This window comes from Balaenoptera ricei, chromosome 18 (genome assembly GCF_028023285.1).
Source record: "Balaenoptera ricei isolate mBalRic1 chromosome 18, mBalRic1.hap2, whole genome shotgun sequence".
NCBI lineage: Eukaryota > Metazoa > Chordata > Mammalia > Artiodactyla > Balaenopteridae > Balaenoptera > Balaenoptera ricei.
The window spans coordinates 8,849,496-8,872,972 of record NC_082656.1 but is presented as its reverse complement, the minus strand read 5'-3'; the positions used below and the strand labels follow the sequence as shown (position 1 = coordinate 8,872,972).

At 39.2% G+C, this 23,477-nt stretch overlaps 1 protein-coding gene across 7 annotated transcripts in view; it reads right to left on the bottom strand.

The window, feature by feature from the left end:
• Window positions 1-23,477, bottom strand: part of FRY (FRY microtubule binding protein) — a 330,932-nt gene that overhangs the window by 167,851 nt on the left and 139,604 nt on the right. For all 7 annotated transcript variants that reach the window (XM_059903257.1, XM_059903259.1, XM_059903260.1 and 4 more), the window contains one exon: window positions 11,855-11,908. In XM_059903257.1, the coding sequence (XP_059759240.1) occupies window positions 11,855-11,908 (54 nt within the window). The remainder of the gene's footprint in view (window positions 1-11,854; window positions 11,909-23,477) is intronic.

The window sequence follows — 23,477 nt, the reverse complement described above, 5'->3', positions numbered from 1 at the left end:
ATGTTGAAAATTTTAAGTTGGAACTAAATCATAAAAGGTACTTAATGACGGTCTAAACAACTTCAGTTTTCTTCTCTAGAAAATGAGAAGCCCCTAAAGATTTCTGAGTAGGATACTCAGTCCATAAAAATGATGTTTGGGGAGGTTTAATCTAGCAGTGACGTGTAGGCTGGACCGAAGTGGTTTGCAAACAGAGGCAGTTAAGAGAATACACAACACATGCTTGAATCTAATGAGGTTATTACTGCAACAGTTCCAGGAGTGCAGGGCTCAGAGCCTGAGCTGGGGAGGTGGCAGAAGAAACGGAAAACGTTAGTTAACTTAAAATATTTCTGTAGTTAAGCAGCCTAGGCTTAACTTCCTTTTACAAAAGCAGGAAACTAGAGCAATGAAAGCGCAAGTGCTTCATGTCAACAGGACTTTCCACTGTCACCTTTAAAACAAGCCCTAAGATTGAGCAAAGCAATGATTGCTTTCTTTCTCAGATTCTATTTCTTGATAGCTTATTTCATGCTCTCTCTCTTATAATTATGGTTTTAGGTACATAATACAAAATTGTGCATTATCTTTAGTTATGGGTTAAGTTAAAAAAAAATAAACAGGCTATTGCATTTAGCCTGCCTGGTGAACCTAGTCACCGTTATAGGGTTCTGTAATTTTAAAATATCTAATTATTTTCTTTAAAAAAAGAGCCCTCCCCGCCAGGCTGTAACATCCACAGGCACAACAAATTTTCCTGCTCTTCCTTTGGCTATAACAGCAGTAAATTTTTGGAGGAAAGCCGACTATGGTGTGCCAAGGGGGTAATTTCCTAGTTCTCTCTAAAGTTACCCCAGCACCAGAAAGGATATTTCTTCAAGTTGTCATCATCTAGAATATTTTGAATTGGGAAACAAAGAGGGTTCCTCCCACATGGGAAAGGGGATCAGAATTCAGAGTCCCTGACCAAGGGTTAATTCTGTCTTAATTACTGAATAGGTAATACAATCCCAAAGCCACTACGATTATATTTCAGCAATTTAAAAATACTTGTGCAAGTCTGGATGAGACTTAAGGAGACATGATGACTAAATGTACTGTGGCATCCTCAATGGTATCCTGGAACGGAAGACAGATATCAGGGAAAAACAAATGAAATACAAATGAAGTATAGAATTTAGTTCATAATAATGTACTGATATTGGTTTCTTAGTTATGACAAATGTACCCTGGTAATGTAAGATGTTAATAGGAAAAACTGGGTATGGGGTATATGACAACTGTCTGTACTATCTTTGCAACTTTTCCGTAAATTCAAAACTATTCTAAAATAAAATGTTTATTTAAAAAACATTACAGAATATTGAGTAGAGTTCCCAATATTCTATAATAACCTAAATGGGAAAAGAATTTGAAAAATATTTGAATAGATACATGCATATGTATAACTGAATTACTTTGCTGTACACCTGAAACTAATACATTGTTAATCAACTATACTCCAATATAAAATAAAAATTAAAAAAAATTTCTGTGGAACATTTACAAGCTCCTTTATTTACTTCAGACCCATAAAGGTGATATAAACCTGTGTTTGACTCCTATAAACCTCTCTGGGCAGAGCATTCTCTAACAGAGCATTCAGCTACTTCACTTAGGTGTAACCCACATTCTCCATAGAGAACGTCAGGAGTGTTCTTCAAACCTCAGCTGTAATCATTTTTTTCTACCCGTTAAAAAGTCATCCTGAAGCCATTCTTGGTATTATATCTATTGGGCATGCTTTCCATGGCAAATACACTGAGACCATCTTAGAAGAGATGAAAGGTCAGCAGGGGGTGGATGTGTGTGTTTTTTCCATCTCTCTGTTACTGCCCTTTTGAGTTCAGACTTTCAGGAAGGAAGGGTGGAATTTGCAAAGACCTGGCCCTCAAAGCTCAGGAAGGGAGGAAGGTCTAGCTGGCTTCTTGGTTACTCAGCTCCTTCATTTATGGGAAGCAGAGCCAATGGTGAGATGAATTCTAGCTCTGTGCTGTTGTGCAAGGAGAGGCCCATTTACAAAGATGTTCTTGTTGCATTTAAATGATCATATTCTTCCATCACAGATGAGCTAGGTACTGTGCAGCTTGAGGAGACGAAGTGCACAGAATCACAGAACTATTTCATGCTGGTGTTTTCTTTTGGAGGGGTGACAGAGGGGAATACTAAATGTACTTTGCAAATGTTTTCTTAACGTTTATTTTGGCGTTTTATATATAAATAGGCTAAAAGAAACTGTCCATTATGCTGTATCTAAGACATTAATTTTTCATAAGCATTTTATTATACTGGCTGAATGCAAAGAAGGAAACTTCACACATAAATATTTGAATAATTACTCAGTGGAGTCGTTCCATATTTTACAGTAATAAGGCTGACTTGTCATGAGTGGTGCATTTAACGAAAAATTTTAAAGTAACTTCACTGATGGCTTAATTTCTCAAACTAGTTCAGGTAGCCAAGCACCTGGGGGCAGGGTACTTCTCTGTGTACTGATCTATTATAGCAATTCAGAGGCATTTTTTTTTTTTTACTCGATCACATTTCATACTATTGCTAGCTTACAGTATTCGATGAGTGATGATAGACACTGCAGGCTTAAGAATAATTTATTATAAAAACCTATATGTTAAATATGTTTTTCTTGCAAATTAGGAAAAGATCTTCATTATTTGATTTTACCATCTTGGTCCATTTTATGGAACTCACTGTTCCACTGGAGAATAAGAAACACTGAATAACACTAATGTGAATCCAATGCTACCTAATTTGTTTTTACTCTCTTAATTGCTTATATTTTTCACTTATATATTTTAAATAGATTTTCATTGAATTGAAGCATTAGAATCAATGTTAAAGCACTAGAATTTCACCTGCCTCCTTTTGCAGGAAAATATTACTACCCAAGATGATAAAAAGTTATTTTAGTTCTATTATAGATTTATAATAGATTTATTTTACCATGTGTTTCCTGTTTATAGATAGCATTTTTAACACATTAAGAAACTAAGGTGCCACAAAAGGACATAAACATATACCATCTAGAAGAAAATCCCAAAAGAAGTTACTTAGAATGTATGAGCAAATTATCTGGAATTTAGAGTAAAGTAAAGAATAGGTCACACTGAATTGCAAATAGCTGCAACTTAATGTTCTCAGAACAGCATATCTGAAGCCTGATCTCCAAAAGCCACATTTTCATAATTTCATCAGCGTACTGGGAAGATCCGGCGGGTTTGGGGTTCAAGTTACAACTCTGCCCTTTATTGGCTGTATGAGCTTGGCCATGCTGCTGTTTCTTTGAAGCTCTGTTTTCAGCTGTAAAACAGGACTTAAGAATACTTCCCTCACTGGGCTTTTATGGAGACTAAAGGAGAAACTCTGAAGTGTGGGACATATAACAGACCTTCAAAAGTGTCTGTTTCTTTTTTCCCTCTTCCATTTCCAAATATTGAAACTGAAGCACAGACACAAACTATTTTGACTTTGATAAGATCACAGGCTAAGTTAATGACGGAACGAATGACAGAAGTTGATGACAGATGTTATCAGAGCTGATAAATGTTGCTTTTAGGTACAGAGTCAGCCCTCTGTATCCGCAGATTCAACCGATCACAAATCAAAAATATTCAGAAAATTAAAATGCCACAAGTTCCAAAAAGAAAAACTTGAATTTGCCGCTCTCTGGCAATGACTTACACACCATTACATTGTATCTGTAACTATTTACATATCATTTACATTGTAATAGGTATTATAGGTAGTCTAGAGATGATTTAAAGTATATGGGAGGATGTGTGTGGGTTATATGCAAATGCTACACCGTTTTATAGGAGGGACTTGAGCATCTGTGGATTTTGGCATCCATGTAGGTCAGAGGCCCTGGAAACAATGCCCCGTGGATACCCTGGACAACCGTAGTGGGAAAAAATTAAGACCCACCTATCTCTTACCCAAGCACAAGCTACCAAGGCCTCCATTAGAACCTTTCTGCTTAGTCTGTATTCCCAAAATAAGCCAACTTTTCTGGCCCCAGCAGATGTAAACACAGTGCCTTCCAGATGCTTACTGTAGAGACCTCTGAGCAACGCCTGTCCTACATCAGCTCCTTAAGAGAAAGGCAGCAGCACTGGGCTCCCCGAGTTTGCTGCATGCACACCTGGCTCTAAAGCAAATGGGAAAGGACACCGAGAAAGTAACTATTCTGGAACCACAATCAATCTGTTGAAGAAAAACCAATAATTGTAAGTCCTGACTCATCTACAAGTCTGGCTCTCAGGAGACTCCAGCATCCTGAAAAAGGTGTTGAGTCCAAATGTAAGTGAAGAACGAACACACACACACACACACACACACACAAATAAATGAGCCAACCAAACCAAACAAAAATGAACACATAGATACTGAAGAGGCAACGGGGAGGGTGAAATGGGTCCAGGGAGTTAGCTGTATGGCGACAGATGGAAACTAAACTTTGGTGGTGAGCATGGTGTAGTGAATACAGAAGTAGAATTATAATATTGAACACAGGAAACATATACTGTTATAAGCCAGTTTATTAAAAAAAAAAGAAGAATGGATACAACCCTTGGCAGAAAGGCACGGCATTAAGCTCTCGTATTTCATGCAGCTCTCGGATTTCTCGCATTTCCGTAAACGCACCCAGCCCTCTCTGATTCCGCTCTCCCCTCTCTGACCCACTGACGGGTCCCTCTTCTGGCCGACGGCTCAATCAGCCACGGACTGGCGATGCTTCCTCCTCCTGCCTCACTTCTTCATGCCTGAGACCTGATTTCTACTCTTGCTACAGTACCAACACTTTATTCTATGGAAGATCAGAAAGGACAAACCCACGACCCGCCAATGGCCTTTCTGCAATCATTGCCCTTGAAGTCTCCTGAGCACATGACAACATGTCTCAGGTTCTGCCGGCAGCGCTTTCCTCCTCGGGATTCTGCGACACCGCCAGGCAGTCACTAGACTGCACTCTCTGCCGTCTCCCGTATGGTTATTTAAACACCACCAAAGCGCAGAAAGACAACGCACCTGTGAAAAGAAGGGGCTGGATTCTAATCCTGGTTGTTCCGGCACAAGCCCCTTTGGGGAGTAAATCACACTTTCCTAAGCAAAGAGGAAGTAACTTCCACTTATTCTATGAGACTGTTTTAAGAAACAAAGTTGGAGCAATCCTTCAAATAGAAGCACATCGTGCAGTGTACAACTGTATCATTTAATTTACTGCATGTTTACGCCACCATTAGATATAAGCAAAGGTCTAAAGGCCAAGGGGCAGAGAAAATAGGCAAGAAGCATATGTAGCTGGAAGGTATGTGAAATAATAAAGATTCAGCTGTTACTTTACTCAAGCAAGACTTTTCATCTCTCTGTAAATGTATCTAGTGACTGTCATTAGTACATACTGTACCAGGTAAGGGTTACGTACTCCCTCAGGTGAGGGTTATTTCGGAGAGGTGTTTTTCACTTTTTAAAATGGGTTAACTTGATATGTGAGCTGTATTTGATCACCATCTACTCAGGTCCACACACATCACAGGTGAGCTGTTGTTTCATTGGAAAATCCAAAATAAAATGCCTTGGCCTTTATATTTTAAAAGAATATCTGTAAACTTTGATAACAGAGGAAAGTCACTTGGAGTTAAAATGGGGAGCTCACCATGCCCTTCACTCTCAGGGTGCTCTGCACAGATCACAGATAGGGAACTCATTACTGGTACCATGACTGTGTCCTGGTATAATGTTTCTTAATTTAAACGTTGCCAATCATGACCAGCCACTATAACTTGGCTGTGAAAGTAAGTCTCTTAAACTATTGAACATTAATCCAGCAATATGAAAATGTATTCTACATGGCAATGAATAGCCACTGCAGCAAAAGGCTTTCTCAAAGCGGGCTTCCCATGCGCTCCTAACTGCTAACCTCTCATTCTTCCGTCAGGGTCCCTGCACAGGCTGCCATCTTGGGCCACCCCTGCCCTGGGAAGATGCATCTTCTTAGGCTTCTTTCACTTTTTTGGGCACTCCTTTTCTGGGCTTTCTTTTGTGGATCCCACTTTCTGGTCCTAAATGAACTATGTTTCCCTATGATATGCCTCACCCACTTTTTCTACCCTAATCTTTCAGTGTTTGTTGGGTGACCATATAAATGAACGAGCCCCGGTTATTTCTCCCGAGGTATTTTACCCGCACTGAAAATTCAGTATGTGTAAAACTAATTTATCCCCTCTCCCCAAGCACAGCATTCCTCTGAAGAACTCCTTATCCATAGAAAACAGTCCAGACTCCTCAGTATGGCTCCCATGGTCGCGGGAGCAATGGGCTCCGGTCGGCCTTCCCAGCTTCCTCCCAGCCACTCCCCAGAACTCTGCTCTTCTCTCCTTCAACTCCTTTGTCCACTCGGCTCTACCTGTCTGGCACGACCCAGCGCATCTTGCCCATCTGGATAGCAGATATCTTTAGTATGTCACTGCCCCTTAACTGCTTCCTATGACACTCCCCCCCACCACCACCTTTCTAGCATCCTTAACTACTCCCTTATCTGAGATCCCAAAGCACTTGAACTGGATCTTCTTATTATATTTACATCACAGTACTATTTGTTTAGGTATCTGTCTTCCTCCTGGGACTGAGAATTTCTGGAGAGAAGAAACTCTTTCTCACTGCTTTGTAACCCCAGCACCTTGCACAGACCTTGGCATGATTCAGGTGCTCAATGTTTGTTAAATTGAATGGAAATGGCTCCAAATCATGGCTGAAAACTGAAGTTACCTTTTGTTTCTCCTTCTCTCAACCAATATTGATTCTTCTCATATAATGTTGCTTATAGTCATTCTTTCTTTCTAGTTCCACCGTCTCCATTTTAGCCTCAAATCTTTATCGATGCCCCAACTCCCAAAGTGCCTCCAAACTTTAAGGATCTCTCCAGTCCGCGTTTAACATCAAGGCTGCACTTTGATCTCTTTGATACTGGCATGTAGAGGATAAGGCCCCACCCGCTGGCATCAAGGTCTTCCACAGTCTGACCCTTCCTACCTGGAATGCAGGGACCACATTCTTACATCTCTTTGTCCCACACAGGGCTTTGTTGTATATGTACACACACACACACACACACATACACACACGCTCTCACTCACCTAATCAATGTTTGCTAAAATAACTTGATTACCAGGACAATTTTTCATTTATTTTGCTTTCTAAGCGCTGAGGGTTAATTTAGGCATTTAAAATAAATTAGTGGCAGTGTACATTTTCAAAATGCTGTTGGAAATCTCATCACCTTTATTACTTCTCATTACCGTATGACTTTCTCACCAGCAGGAACTGGGAGCCCTCCCTGTCTCCCTAGTATAGGGCAAAGCTTGCTCTCGGGTTCATACCACGCCTGCTTCTTCCACTGCGAGCTTCCTTACTAGACTGAGGTTATAATTTATCTGATTTACATCTTTCTTCTTTGTCTCTCACACTAGACTGGGGGCCTCTCCAGGGGAGGCACTATGTTTCCTTCATGTTTATTTCCACAAGCTGGCATAATGTTTGGCACATGGCTGCCACAAGGTAGGTACTGTGTAAGAATGCGTCAAGTTCACATTCATAACATTTGTAAAAGTGAAATTCTGGGAATTAGGGTACAAATTCCTAGCTCACCAATATACAAAGTAGTCACTGGTACAGTTCTTCTCCCACTAATAGTGAGCTTCAAAAAATTAATCTTGTTTAGACAACTTGTCATTTATGAAACAATAGGGCTTTTTTTTTTTTTTAACCAAGTCTATCCTATACATGTTTAGATTGTAATTAGGTTAAATAAGAGATATTAAACCAATAGTTAATTAAATAGAAAAGCAACAGAAAAGAAAACTTAAGGAAACACAAAGCTTTAACCTCTAAATATACATTTTAAAATTCAAACTGGAGGGCTTCCCTGGTGGTGCAGTGGGTGAGAGTCTGCCTGCCAATGCAGGGGACACGGGTTCGAGTCCCGGTCTGGGAAGATCCCACATGCCACGGAGCAACTGGGCCCGTGAGCCACAACTACTGAGCCTGCGTGTATGGAGCTTGTGCTCCGCCACAAGAGAGGCCACGACAGTGAGAGGCCTGTGCACTGCGATGAAGAGTGGCCCCCGCTTGCCACAACTAGAGGAAGCCCTCTCATAGAAAACGAAGACCCAACACAGCCATAAATAAATAAATAATAATGAAAAAAAATTCAAACTGGAAAGCTGACAAATTCTCGGAGATTTTCACGGTGAAAAAAAAAAGAGATAGAGAATTGTACATAATACTCTTTACTGGGAATTTTGACAAAAAATAGGCTATATAATATCTAGTAGAGACAGGTAATACCCAATATCCACTCTTCTCTTCTTCCTTAGTTATAAAATACCTCATTTTTAGATGGACACATGGTTGCCCAAAATAAAATTTCCTAATCTTTCTTATAGGTATACGTGGCTGTGTGATTAAGATCCGGTCAACTGGACATAAGCAGAAGTAGGGTGTGCAGTGTAAGGATGTTCTGTTTTTTATTTGTTTTTTTTTTTTCTGTGATTCTTTTTCCATTTCACCTTCCTGCTGCCTGGAGCACAGATGTAACGGCTGAGCTCCAGAAGCCAAAGTGGACCATGAGATGACCTTGGGAATGTAAGCCATACACAGGAGAACAAAAATACAAAGATACGGGACTGATTTTCTTTGTACTTCTTCAATGTGAGAGAGAAATAAACTTTTATCTTGTTTAAGCCACTGTTATTTTATGTGCCATTTGCCACCAAACCTAATCTTAACTGATATGGGATCTTAGATCCATTACCTGTTGAAAACTCCCCTCTATATTCTCACCAACTTAGTTTTTAAAAATATAAGCTAAGCATGTTACAGAGTAAAAAGCACAGGCTTCATAGTTAGAACATATGGATGCCAGTCTCGGTCCCTTCAGGCTTTAGTCATATAATATAGGGCAACCTCTCCAGGACTCATTTCCATTAGCTGTAACACAGAGATGACGATGAGACCTTCTTCTTGGGCTTGTTGGAAGGGTTGAGTAATGTCAGGTGACACGATACGTGAGAAGGGGTTTGGTAAGGCACTTCCCTGGCGGTCCAGTGGTTAAGACTCTGCGCTTCCAATGCAGTGGGCACAGGTTCGATCCCTGCTCAGGGAACTAAGATCCCGCATGCCGCACAGTGTGACCAAAATAATAAAAATAATAATATAAAAAAATTTAGAAGAGGGTTGGTAAATTATAAAGTATTACATGATTCTTGTTATTTTGTTTTTGCTTCTGTTTCTAACAGGAGAAAAATGAATCCTGGGCTTGGCAAGTGGAGGATTAAACAGGGCCACCCAGCATCAGGCACTGAAAGTGCAGAAGCGCAGCTCTCTTTAGCCTATCACTCATGCCAGGGACATTTAAAAGGGAGAAATTGATAAAAATATTCTCCAAACAGGGAACAGTTGTCCGTTGTCCAAAGGATGCACTTAGCATATCGCCTCCCCTATGGTAAGTACTAAATAAATGTCACTTCTGTGGGTACCACTGCTCCCGGGAGTATAGCAATGGAGTCTATAGCTCCAAGGAGGTGTCACCAGCGTGTTCTTCTCCCGTAGGTGGACCTGTGTGACTCCAGACTAACATCCTCCTGCTTGGAATCAGAATAAGGGGAATTACAGAAATTGGACCTTTGATATCAAAACCCTAAGAGAGCTTGATACATTCACGGCCTTGCCAATAGAACCACAATTCTTATAATTTGCTGTTGAAACAGTGGACGGGCACTTTCAAAGGTGACTTGGCTGACTTTCTTTTTCATTGAATCCACAGAGGGACCAACTTCAATCACATTTCCTTCTGGCCTGGGGATCTTGCTATCTCTTTAAAATGAGACCAACTTCGTAGGTTGTCTTCTCTCATGGTTCATGCGTAAATTTATGATTTTACAATCAGAGGATAATTTCATGTGCCTTATTTGAAAGTCCTCAGTGACCACCTCACTACTGGTTCACCCCTAAAGTGTCTTTAATACACAGAGATGTGTTACAAGCAGTGGTTGTCAAGCATCAATGTGGGTGGGGGTCACCTGGAGATCTCGTTAAGCTGCAGAATCTGACTCAGTAGATCAGGGCAGGGCAGTGATTCTGCATTTCAACATTTTGAGCAGCAAGGTTAAAAGTATTATAGCTAATTAAGTGGCAAAGTTGGGATTTAAACCCCAAAGTCTATCTCTTTCCCACAATGCTGAAATGCAGAAATAGAGTGCTGAATAATAAATGAGACATTGTGTCTAAGCCAAATTATTTGGGATAACTATTACATGTAATGTTAAAATGCTAAAGTACTATTCTCCCAGAGGAAAAAGAAAGAAGTACACTAAACTGGAGAAAAAGAAAACACAATTTTTTTGAGGAAAGGACAGTGATAATCTAAGAGGATAGAGACAAAGAAAATAAGAGTGAAAAATTATGGAAGACAGATAATAGTTACGTTCTTAAGGAGAAAAGAAAGAGCCACACTTGCCACATTTCGAAAATAATGACCCCAAACATTCACCCCAGGTCCCTGACCTCCCAAGCAGGACCAGGTGACAGCAACTAAGGATAATATGAGGAGAGAAGACAGCTCCATGGCACAGAGAGACGAAGCCCATACTCCATTCCACCAGCATTCCAGAGAACAGCCAGCTCTGCCAGCAACAGAGCGCAAAGCCAGGGCCGCACCAGCCTTCCAAGACCCGCCGTGACTGCAAACTTGTGAGGTCTCCCTCAGCCAACAGTTTATAAAATAGAGAATGGAGGATTCTGTCTCTATAGTCAGGCCTTAACATTTTTGGATCGAACAAGTCTGAACTTTAACAGCCAAAGCATTTCCTCTTGATTCCACATTAAAGGCAATTTCAAAGCACTGCAGAAAGCGTACTCTCTGTGTGTTCTCCATAAGACAATATAAAAATCCCACTGTATTAGATCAGGCCATGGTGCATCCAGCAGGATTTTGCCTCTGCTACTGGCACCAAATGAGGTTTATAAAGAAGAACATGCTGTCCTCTTTGTCATTAAATGCAGGCATTTAGGAAACACCACAAACACATTTCCGACCTCCTCTGATGTCCTGTTATCCATCATTCTAAACACACCTAAAGCCCTCCTGAAGTGACTCAACCAGGATTGATAAGATCCTAGTTTCCTATGTTTATTACCTGCTGTTTAGAGTTGGAAGTCCTTTTACTAGTCCTGATCTATTTTCAAAGGACCTTTTTTGTATTTATTCTGTCTTAAACTGTTTTGTTCATGCATCACTTTATTAGAATCTAAGTTACTATACTGTTTTATAATTATTGCTTAGGTGGTCTCTCTCTCTCACAGGATTGCTAAAATTTGTCCTAGATTTTGTATCACCAGAGCCTAGTGCTGTGTCAAGCATATAGCTGGCATTCAACAAAACGCTGGATAAAATATAAGAAAGCTCTAGGGCAGAGATCTGATCGTCATATGGTACCATTTATTCAGAAGAATCTCAGTAAGTTTTTGAATGGAAATTCCTTTATCTTTTCTGGTAACCAAAGACTGATGACCTCCTCATATTAATTGATGACCTCCTCATATTATTTCAACACTTCAGTTCTTTCCAATTCAAACCAATAGACATTTACTAAACATCTACTACAAGCCGTCACTGTAAAAGCTGCAGGATACAGTTCCTAAGATCACACTCCTGTATCCTCTTTGAGGAAGTTCATCAATACACCATAGTGAGCATTGAGCCCTTGCCTTTGTACATCTTCAAACAAATAAAAACCAGTATATAACATATATTACATACTTGATCAAACTGGGGGTCTTCTCCACGTTGTAGAGATTTTGTCAATGGCTTTTCCTAGAAAGAAACATAGGCAAGAAAAATTACTAGAGGCTTTTAAATATTACAAAAGAAATGTCATTATTATTAAAATTTTTCTCATCTATTTCTCCCTTTATGGGATGAAGAGACACCGGTTTTCAAATATGTGAGAAACTCTTCCTTACTATTCAAACCTTAAAGTATAATGTTTGATCATCACCACCAGGATTTTTACTATTCATCTTCACACATTTGACGAAGACATTCAAATCTGATGCTATAAGTGGTCCTGTGTTTTCAATGGAAACCACATAAGAAAAACTAGGGAATTCGTTTGAAATTTTATTACCTATCTTGGGACTTGATAGATAATAAAAAGTTGAAAGTGATACACTATTCCAGGTCCTAAGATTTAAAAACAAAATAAGGTATAATTATTAGTCTGAAGGATGGACAGCCTATCAATCACACACTTACTAGGCGTAATCGGTGATTTTTGAGCATGATATTTTGACTTGCGACATCCAAATCACTGCAAAACTAATCTGGGAAGTGACAAAGGTCTACAGAAATAAATTTTCCTAATGATTATTTTTTCATTTACATTAGGAAGCCTTAACTGACCTTTCAGGAGGGCATTTTATAACTATTTAGCCTTACCTGTATCTTTCTCTTTTTTTGGAAGTTAATATTGACCCAAATTTGATTTAGGCTTAGAAACCATGCAAAAAGTTATACATCAAAAAATAGTGTTTTGGACCTGCGCGGAAGGGGAGAGGAAGCACGTCCAGAGGAGGGCCTCTGGAGTGTGGAGTTCCGGAGTTTGGAGCCGTGTGGCTGACAGGGTCTTGGTGCTCTGGCTGGGTGTCAGGCCAAGTTAAGGACATTGGTCCACCAGAGACCTCCTGGCCCCACATAATATCAAATGGTGAAAACTCTCCCAGAGATCTCCATCTCAACGCTAAGACCCGGCTCCACTCAATGACCAGCAAGCTACAGTGCTGGACACCCTATGCCAAATAATTAGCAAGACAGGAACACAACCCCACCTATTAGCACAGAGGCTGCCTAAAACCATAATAAGTTCACAGACACCCCAAAACATACCATCGGATGCCGTCCTGCCCACCAGAAAGAAAAGTTCCAGTCTCATCCACCAGAACACAGGCACCAGTCTCCTCCAGCAGGAAGCCTACACAACACACTGAAACAACCTTAGCCACTGGGGGCAGACACCAAAAACAACGGGAACTACAAACCTGCAGCCTGCAAAAGGGAGACCCCAAACGCAATAAGTTAAGCAAAATGAGAAGACAGAGAAATACACAGAAGATGAAGGAGCAAGGGAAAAACCCACCAGACCAAACAAATGAAGAGGAAATAGGCAGTCTACTTGAAAAAGAATTCAGAGTAATGATAATAAAGATGATCCAAAACCTTGGAAATAGAATGGAGAAAATACGAGAAACGTTTAACAAGGACCTAGAAGAACTAAAGAGCAAACAAACAATGATGAACAACACAATAAATGAAATTAAAAATTCTCTAGAATGAATCAATAGCAGAATAACTGAGGCTGAAGAATGGATAAGTGATCTGGAAGATAACAGTGGAAATAACTACTGCAGAGCAGAAAAAAAAAAAAAGAATTAAAAGAATTGAGGACAGTCTCAGAGACCTCTGGGACAACATTAAACGCATCAACATTCGAATTATAGGGGCCCCAGAAGAAGAGAAAAAGAAAGGGACTGAGAAAATATTTGAAGAGATTATAGTTGAAAACTTCCCTAATATGGGAAAGGAAATAGTCTATCAAGTCCAGGAAGCGCAAAGAGTCCCATACAGGATAAATCCAAGGAGAAACATGCCAAAACACATATTAATCAAGCTATCAAAAATTAGATACAAAGAAAAAATATTAAAAGCAGCAAGGGAAAAGCAACAAATAACATACAAGGGAATCCCCATAAGGTTAACAGCTGATCTTTCAGCAGAAACTCTGCAAGCCAGAAGGGAGTGGCAGGACATATTTAAAGTGATGAAAGGGAAAAACCTACAACCAAGATTACTCTACCCAGCAAGGATCTCATTCAGATTCGACAGAGAAATTAAAACCTTTACAGACAAGCAAAAGCTAAGAGAATTCAGCACCACCAAACCAGCTTTACAACAAATGCTAAAGGAATTTCTCTGGCAGGAAACACAAAAGAAGGAAAAGACATACAATAACAAACCCCCCCAAATTAAGACAATGGTAATAGGAATATACATATCGATAATTACCTTAAATGTAAATGGATTAAATGCCCCAACCAAAATACGTAGACTGGCTGAATGGATACAAAAACAAGACCCATATATATGCTATCTACAAGAGACCCACTTCAGACCTAGGGACACATACAGACTGAAAGTGAGGGGATGGAAAAAGATATTCCATGCAAATGGAAATCAGAAGAAAGCTGGAGTAGCAATTCTCATATCAGACAAAATGGACTTTAAAATAAAGACTATTACAAGAGACAAAGAAGGACACTACATAATGATCACGGGATCAATCCAAGAATAAGATATGACAACTGTAAATATTTATGCACCCAACATAAGAGCACCTCAATACATAAGGCAAATGCTAACAGCCATAAGAGGGGAAATCGACTGTAACACAATCATAGTAGGGGGCTTTAACACCCTACTTTCACCAATGGACAGATCATCCAAAATGAAAATAAATAAGGAAACAACAAGCTTTAAATGATACATTAAACAAGATGGACTTAATTGATATTTATAGGACATTCCATCCCAAAACAACAGAATACACTTTCTTCTCAAGTGCTCATGGAACATTCTCCAGGACAGATCATATCTTGGGTCACAAATCAAGCCTTGGTAAATTTAAGAAAACTGAAATCATATCAACTATCTTTTCTGACCACAGTGCTATGAGATTAGATATCAATTATACGAAAAAATCTGTAAAAAATACAAACACATGGAGGCTAAACAATATGCTACTAAGTAACCAAGAGATCACTGAAGAAATCAAAGAGGAAATCAAAAAACACCTAGAAACAAATGACAATGAAAACACAGCAAACCAAAACCTATGGGATGCAGCAAGAGCAGTTCTAAGAGGGAAGTTTAAAGCAATAAAATCCTACCTCAAGAAACAAGAAACAATTCAAATAAACAACCGAACCTTACACCTAAAGCAATTAGAGAAAGAAGAACAAAAAAACCCCCAAAGTTAGCAGAAGGAAAGAAATCATAAAGATCAGATTAGAAATAAATGAAAAAGAAATGAAGGAAACGATAGCAAAGATCAATAAAACTAAAAGCTGGTTCTTTGAGAAGATAAACATAATTGATAAACCATTAGCCAGACTCATCAAGAAAAAAAGGGAGAAGACTCAAATCAATAGAATTAGACATGAAAAAAGGAGACGTAACAACTGACACTGCAGAAATACAAAGAAAGGATCATGAGAGATTACTACAAGCAATTATATGCCAATAAAATGGACAACCTGGAAGAAATGGACAAATTCTTAGAAAAGCACAACCTTCTGAGACTGAATTAGGAAGAAATAGAAAATATAAACAGACCAATCACAAGCACTGAAATTGAAACTGTGATTAAAAATCTTCCAACAAACAAAAGCCCAGGACCAGATGGCTTCACAGGTGAATTCTATCAAACATTTAGAGAAGATCTAACACCTATCCTTCTCAAACTCTTCCAAAATACAGCAGAGGGAGGAACACTCCCAAACTCATTCTAAGAGGCCACCATCACCCTGATACCAAAACCAGACAAAGATGTCACAAAGAAAGAAAACTACAGGCCAATATCACTGATGAACATAGATGTAAAAATTGTCAACAAAATACTAGCAAACAGAATCTAACAGCACATTAAAAGGATCGTACACCATGATCAAGTGGGGTTTACCCCAGGAATGCAAGGATTCTTCAGTATACGCAAATCAATCAATGTGATAAACTATATTAACAAGTTGAAGGAGAAAAATCATACGATCATCTCAATAGATGCAGAAAAAGCTTTTGACAAAATTCAACACTCATTTATGATAAAAACCCTCCAGAAAGTGGGCATAGAGGGAACTTACCTCAACATAATAGTCCATATATGACAAACCCACAGCCAACATCATTCTCAACGGTGAAAACTGAAACCATTTCCACTAAGATCAGGAAAAGACAAGGTTGCCCACTCTCACCACTATTATTCAACACAGTTTTGGAGGTTTTAGCCCCAGCAACCAGGGAAGAAGAAGAAATAAAAGGAATCCAAATCGGAAAAGAGGTAAAACTGTCACTGTTTGTAGATGACATGATACTATACATAGGGAATCCTAAAGATGCTACCAGAAAACTACTAGAGCTAATCAATGAATTTGGTAAAGTAGAAGGATACAAAATTAATGCACAGAAATCTCTAGCATTCCTATACACTAATGATGAAAAATATGAAAGAGAAATTAAGGAAACACTCTTATTTACCACTGCAACAAAAAGAATAAAATACCTAGGAATAAACCTACCTAAGGAGACAAAAGACCTGTATGCAGAAAACTATAAGACACTGATGAAAGAAATTAAAAATGATACAAACAGATGGAGAGATATACCATGTTCTTGGATTGGAAGAATCAACATTGTGAAAATGACTATACTACCCAAAGCAATTTACAGATTCAATGCAATCCCTATCAAACTACCAATGGCATTTTTCACAGAAGTACAACACAAAAGTTCACAATGTGTATGGAAACACAAAAGACCCTGATTAGCCAAAGCAATCTTGAGAAAGAAAAACGGAGCTGGAGGATTCAGGCTCCCAGACTTCAGACTATACTACAAAGCTACACTAATCAAGACAGTATGGTACTGGCACAAAAACAAAAATATAGATCAATGGAATAGGATAGAAAGCCCAGAGATAAACCATGCACATATGGTCACCTTATCTTTGATAAAGGAGGCAAGAATATACAATGGAGAAAAGACAGTCTCTTCAATAAGTGGTGCTGGGAAAACTGGACAGCTACATGTAAAAGAATGAAATTAGAACACTCCCTAACACCATACACAATAATAAACTCAAAATCAATTAAAGACCTAAATGTAAGGCCAGACACTATCAAACTCTTAGAGGAAAACATAGGCAGAACACTCTATGACATACATCACAGCAACATCCTTTTTGACTCACCTCCTAGAGAAATGGAAATAAAAACAAAAATAAACAAATGGGACCTAATGAAACTTCAAAGGTTTTGCACAGCAAAGGAAACCATAAACAAGACAAAAAGACAACCCTCAGAATGGGAGAAAATATTTGCAAATGAAGCAACTGACAAAGGATTAATCTCCAAAATATACAGGCAGCTCAGGCAGCTCAATATCAAAAAAACAAACAACCCAATCCCAAAATGGGCAGAAGACCTAAATAGACATTTCTCCAAAGAAGATGCACAGATTGCCAAGAAACACATGAAAGGATGCTCAACATCACTAATCATTAGAGAAATGCAAATCAGAACTACAATGAGGTATCCCCTCCCACCAGTCAGAATGGCCATCATCAAAAAATCTACCAACAATAAATGCTGGAGAGGGTGTGGAGAAAAGGGAACCCTCTTGCACTGTTGGTGGGAATGTAAATTAATACAGCTACTATGGAGAACAGTATGGAGGTTCCTTAAAAAACTAAAAAATAGAACTAGCATGCAACCCAGCAATCCCACTACTGGGCATATACCCTGAGAAAACCATAATTCAAAAAGAGACATGTACCACTATGTTCATTGCAGCACTATTTACAATAGCCAGGTCATGGAAGCAACCTAAGTGTCCACTGACAGATGAATGGGTAAAGAAGATGTGGCACATATGTACAACGGAATATTACTCAGCCATAAAAAGAAATGAAATTGAGTTATTTGTAGTGAGGTGGATGGACCTAGAGACTGTCATACAGAATGATGTAAGTCAGAAAGAGAAAAACAAATACCGTATGCTAACACATATATATGGAATGTAAAAAAAAAAAAAAAGGTTCTGATGAACCTAGGGGCAGGACAGGAATAAAGACGCAGACATAGAGAATGGACTTGAGGACACGGGGAGGGGGAAGGGTAAGCTGGGACGAAGTGAGAAAGTGGCATGGACATATATACACTACCAAATGTAAAATAGGTAGCTAGTGGGAAGCAGCCGCATAGCACAGGGAGATCAGCTCGGTGCTTTGTGACCACCTAGACGGGTGGGATAGGGATGCTGGGAGGGAGATGCAAGAGGGAGGGGATATGGGGATATACGTGTACATATAGCTGATTCACTTTGTTATACAGCAGAAACTAACACAACATTGTAAAGCAATTATACTCCAATAAAGTTGTTTAAAAAAAAATAGTGTTTTACTTTAGCTAATGATGATGTCCCAGAAAGATTCCATTTACATTTTGCTGATCGCATAGACCGTTCCCTGCCTCAGTTTTCCATTCTCCTCCACTGAAAAGGTGACATATACCCTCAGGTGGATGCGAGCCCCACCCCACCCCATAGAGTCTCTGTTCTTGAAGAGATTGGCTCAGTCTGGGTATCTAAAGCTTTACCAGGAACCATATGAATTAACTGCTCTGTCTCATTTGCAAAATACACAGCTTCAAAATGCATATTCACCTAAAATAAAAAGAATGCAGCCTTCTTCAGGGCTAATAAACATTGCCTCTTCAAAGTATATTATACTTTTCCTTTTATAGCACTTACCAAGAGTGATGAGCTGACTGACACCCCCGGTAGACTACAAGCTGCAGAACGCAGTCCCCTCTATTTCTCCCCGGCACTTAAAGTTACAGGACAGGGCTCTGCTTGGTAACGGTTAAACATTTGCCAAATTAATCAAAGCTGTAGGCTAATGATGTCCAGTTTCTTCAACTATGAGATCCTCTTATTGGCATGTGTGTGTTTTGCTGTAAGTTAAAGGAATTTTTTAATATACTTTTTCATTGTGGCAAAATACATATGATGCAAGATTTACCATTTTTACGATTTTTATGTGTACAATTCTGCGACACTAAGTGCATTTACAATGTTGTCTAACCTTCACCACTCTATTATGAGGACCCCTTTTTTTTTTTTTTTAATTTATTTATTTATTTTTAGCTGTGTTGGGTCTTTGTTTCTGTGCGAGGGCTTTCTCTAGTTGCGGCGAGTGGGGGCCACTCTTCATTGCGATGCGCGGGCCTCTCACTATCGTGACCTCTCTTGGCGGAGCACAGGCTCCAGACACGCAGGCTCAGCAGCTGTGGTTCACGGGCCCAGCTGCTCCGCGGCATGTGGGATCTTCCCAGACCAGGGCTCGAACCCGTGTCCCCTGCATTAGCAGGCCGATTCTCAACCACTGCGCCACCAGGGAAGCCCCGAGGACCCCTTTTAATGTCAAAAATTTTCAAGGAATTCTCAACCACCAAGCACAGCCTTATACCCCAAACATACAAGATAGTAATTCTATCTTCTTGTTTAAGACCATACATAATGACAGAGCTAATACTATGATTTCAATGATACTTTTAAATGGTTTTGTACTATCTTGCAACAATACTTATTTTATATACATTAGGAAAGTGGGGATACATCTACATGGGAAACTATAACGTACTCAGTCAAACGCTAATGGCTGGGACTTCCCTGGAGGTCCAGTGGTTAAGACCCTGTGCTCCCAATGCAGGGGGCATGGGTTTGATCCCTGGTCAGGGAACTAAGATCCCACATGCTGCATGGTGTGGGCTTATAAACAAACAAACAAACAAACAAAAAACCCTAAATGGCTGATACACATGTGGATCTGTAGACCCCTGCAATAACTCAGCAGTCCATACCTTGGGAATCTGCCATCCTTTCATCCTAAAAGATGAGATCCTATCACAGTGGGGGATGGAAGGTGACTCTGTCCACCCACATCCTGGAACATCCCATGCCTAAAAGTCATTTTTTCCCACTACTATCTGGGTGGGAATGGTGAAAAACATGATATTTTATGCTCACATATTTGCATACATATGAAGGAAATAGCCTATGGCAAGTCTTACTATGTCTAGCAAGCAAAGTTAATATGGTAAGTTGTTGCTATACTCAAAAGTCAAGTCCATTAGCCAATTACTTGAATTCCATGTCCCAGTAAAACAGCATACTTTTACGCTATGTTCTCCTGAACGGTTCTTACACAAATATGCTGTCTTAATCATATTCCTTGAAGACTTAGTTTAAACGTCACTTCCAAGATTAAGCCATTCCCCACTATTCCCAGGCAGAGTCATCTGTTCCTTGTCACACGGCACTTTGCACCTATTCTTGTCAGCACTTCCACTGTGTTGTAACTTGACTGTCTCCCTACACTCCTAGTACAGAGTTGAAACTTATTATTAGGGTTTATTAAATGAATATATCCCTATGCATTTGGAAAGATAGCTTTGGGCACAGAGAATCAAGTTCACATTTTAACATTCCCAAGATTTTCTGTGTATCAACATAGATTTTATCAGTGTCAAGAGGTTAAAAACTAGACCTGGGGAAGACAGTATCACGCTGGCTAAAAAGTAAAGAGAAAAGGAAGAAGGAAGGAAGGAAGAGAGGAAGGAAGGAAGGGAGGGAAGGAGGGAAGAATGGAAAAGAGGAGAGAAGCAAACTTGCTCAAGCTCAGGAGAGAGGCATCTGAAAACAAGGCAGAGCAATAAGGCTCATGCCCACTTGAGAAAAGAGATCTGCAGAGGCCCGGTTCTGCTTGAGTTTCTCCTGCAGGAGATCAGCACACCGAATCTAAGGTCTGCAAGAATCCAAGGTCTGCACATTCAAGACATCATGGGTCTCAAAGAGCATTAAATAAGTAGTAAAATGAAATTAACACAGAGTAAACAATGGATAATTAAAGAACAAGTAGAAACAGACTATGACAGAGGAGGCTCAAAATAATGGCCTCACTTGTCCAATAAGAACAGTGTGCGTTGTATGCTTTTAAAATTTGTCTTTGTTCTGTATTTTAGTACAGATTTACTTATTTACTAAAGGTTTATTAATTGAATGATATGTTTGTTTTTCAAAAATCATTCTAAAAAAACAAAACTTTGGGGTCATGGATCCCTGAAAATTCTTAGTGGTCCAAAGCTAGAAGATCTCAGTGTGTGACTTGACCTTGCCCAGAAGCCCCGGCTCACTGGGTGACAGTGAACAGAAGAGATGGGCGAACCAAAAACATCCTGAGACTTGGCATTGAACATCAGGGGTTGCTAACAGCACAAAGAGAACAAAATAGACATTAAGCCCCTCCTGATGGAAGCAAACACTATGAAATCGTTTTGACAAAAACAAACAGAAAAAAAAAAAAATACCCTGAAACTAACCAAGCCTTTAGATATCATTTCCAATTTTCAGGAAATACAAGAGTTAGGAAGGAGTAAGAGAAATATGTTACACTAAGCCACAGGGATGCAATCAGCAAGACTCAGACTGAAGGAAACTGAAGTAAAAAAAGATATTTTTTCAATAAAAAGTTGCAAAGAGTAAGAAAAAAAGAAATGGAGGTGGAGCCTATTGATTTTCTTTTTAAAGGCTATTGCACTATGTGAATCAGATCTGGGGCCGGATTCAAATAATCTGTTAAGAGAAAGTATGACATTCATGAAACCATTGGTGATTTGAACACATTAGATATTTGATGATGTTACGGGATTATTTTAATTTTTTAGGTGTGATAATGGTCTTTGTTTAAAAAAGAATGTTTATCTTTTGGAGATACATGCTGAAATACTTACAGATTAAATGATATGGTTTCTAGCATTTGCTTCAAATACTACTGGGGAGAGGAGCTGGGAGTGTAACAAATTAGCCATGAGTTGATAACTGCTGCTGATGGTCACTGTGTTCATTACACGGTCTTCCCACTTTAGCACATGTTTGAAATTCTCCATAAAAAAACAAACAAACAACAACTAAAAACAGGGGAACATGATGTATCACTTCTGTCACCATGAAAACATTTTTTTTATAATGTCTCACTTTCCAAGGTGGCCTAAGTCACTTAAAACTGATTTCTATAGTACTTACACAACTCTTTATCTTTTCCTGCTGGAGCTGCAGAAGGAACCCCACCCAACCCCATTTCTTCATATTTCCAGGCAGGATCTGGGTGGCGAGCATCTCGCCTGCTGTGTGAGGAGCAAGCTGCCCTTCTCAGTCTGCACTGTGCGCTTTTCTTCCAGTTTGCTTCCCCTGAATCAAAGAGCACTGCTGTCCCAACCCATCCAAGAGGAATTTTCTCCTGTCACGAAGAAACCTGTAGGGGTTTCAAGCATTTCCACAGGAAAAGAGAAAGGTCCCTGTTTGTGCTTCTCAAACCTTGGGACGTTCCAACCTCTCCCTCCCTTAAGAAAACACAAACTCTAAAAGCTCTTTGTGCCCATACCTACCTAAAAAGGCCATTGACTTCTACCTCAATTTTCGAACAATTTCAGTGCCTACTAGCTACATTTTCACTTTATAATTGTTTCACACTGGGTTTCTCTGTAATCTGCAAGAGAAAAGATGGCCATAGCACAGCAGGACCTGGCAGTGAGACAAGTCTAGAGAGACTCTTCTGTATCAAAAGGTGTTTTATTTGGGGAATACAAGGGGCTTATTTAATAAATCACTTTCTACCTCTGAAGTTTGAGTGGCCTAAAAAAATCCACAATGTGCCCCACACAGGTAGGACTTCACTAATCTCAAATGATCCCAGTATTTTTGTCCTCAGAGATATTTCAATAAACACGTCACCCAGCAATGTCACTAGAGTTAATATGAGCTTATTCAATTTGTTAACTATGTCACCAGCCTTGCTTATGAGGTACTATTTTAACATCTTTTAATTATTATATAGCAGTTCAGTGCATGGACTTTGGAACCTGAGAGATTTGACTTTGACCCCTAGGTCCCTTACTGGATCTTACTTAACCTCTCTAAGCTTCAGTTAACTTTTAGGTAACATAAGGATACATAATGCCAACCTATCTCATAGAACTAGAAGATGAATGACACAGAGTACTCAATAATTGAGAGTCATTACTACTATTAAAATTCCTTTTAATACCATTATTATTGGAACTAGAAACATTAAAATGTGTAACCTCTTTCATAATGTTCAGGAGCTGAAACTAAGTTCCACCTCTTTTCCTGGGGCAACGCATACTCCCACTAACGTTAATTAAAGCTTTAATTTTACCTTCCTGGAAGCTTCCAAGTGTAACTAGAAAGCTGTATTACAGAAAGTAGGAAAGAAACATTATAAAGGGTAATTGTCCCTCTCTCTTAAAAAAAAATCTAACATGACTACAGTGACTTTAATTCTTAATATGTAATTTAGAGGAAACCTTTTAATTTAATGGTGGGATGCTATAAAAGCAACCAAGTTTAAAAAAAAAAAAAACACCAAACTTCTCAAGTCTTGAAACTAGTGTTTTTGATTATAAGAACTTGTTTATGCATCACTGACTCAGGATTTTGATACCATCAGCAGTGAAATTTTATAATACACATGTCTGTT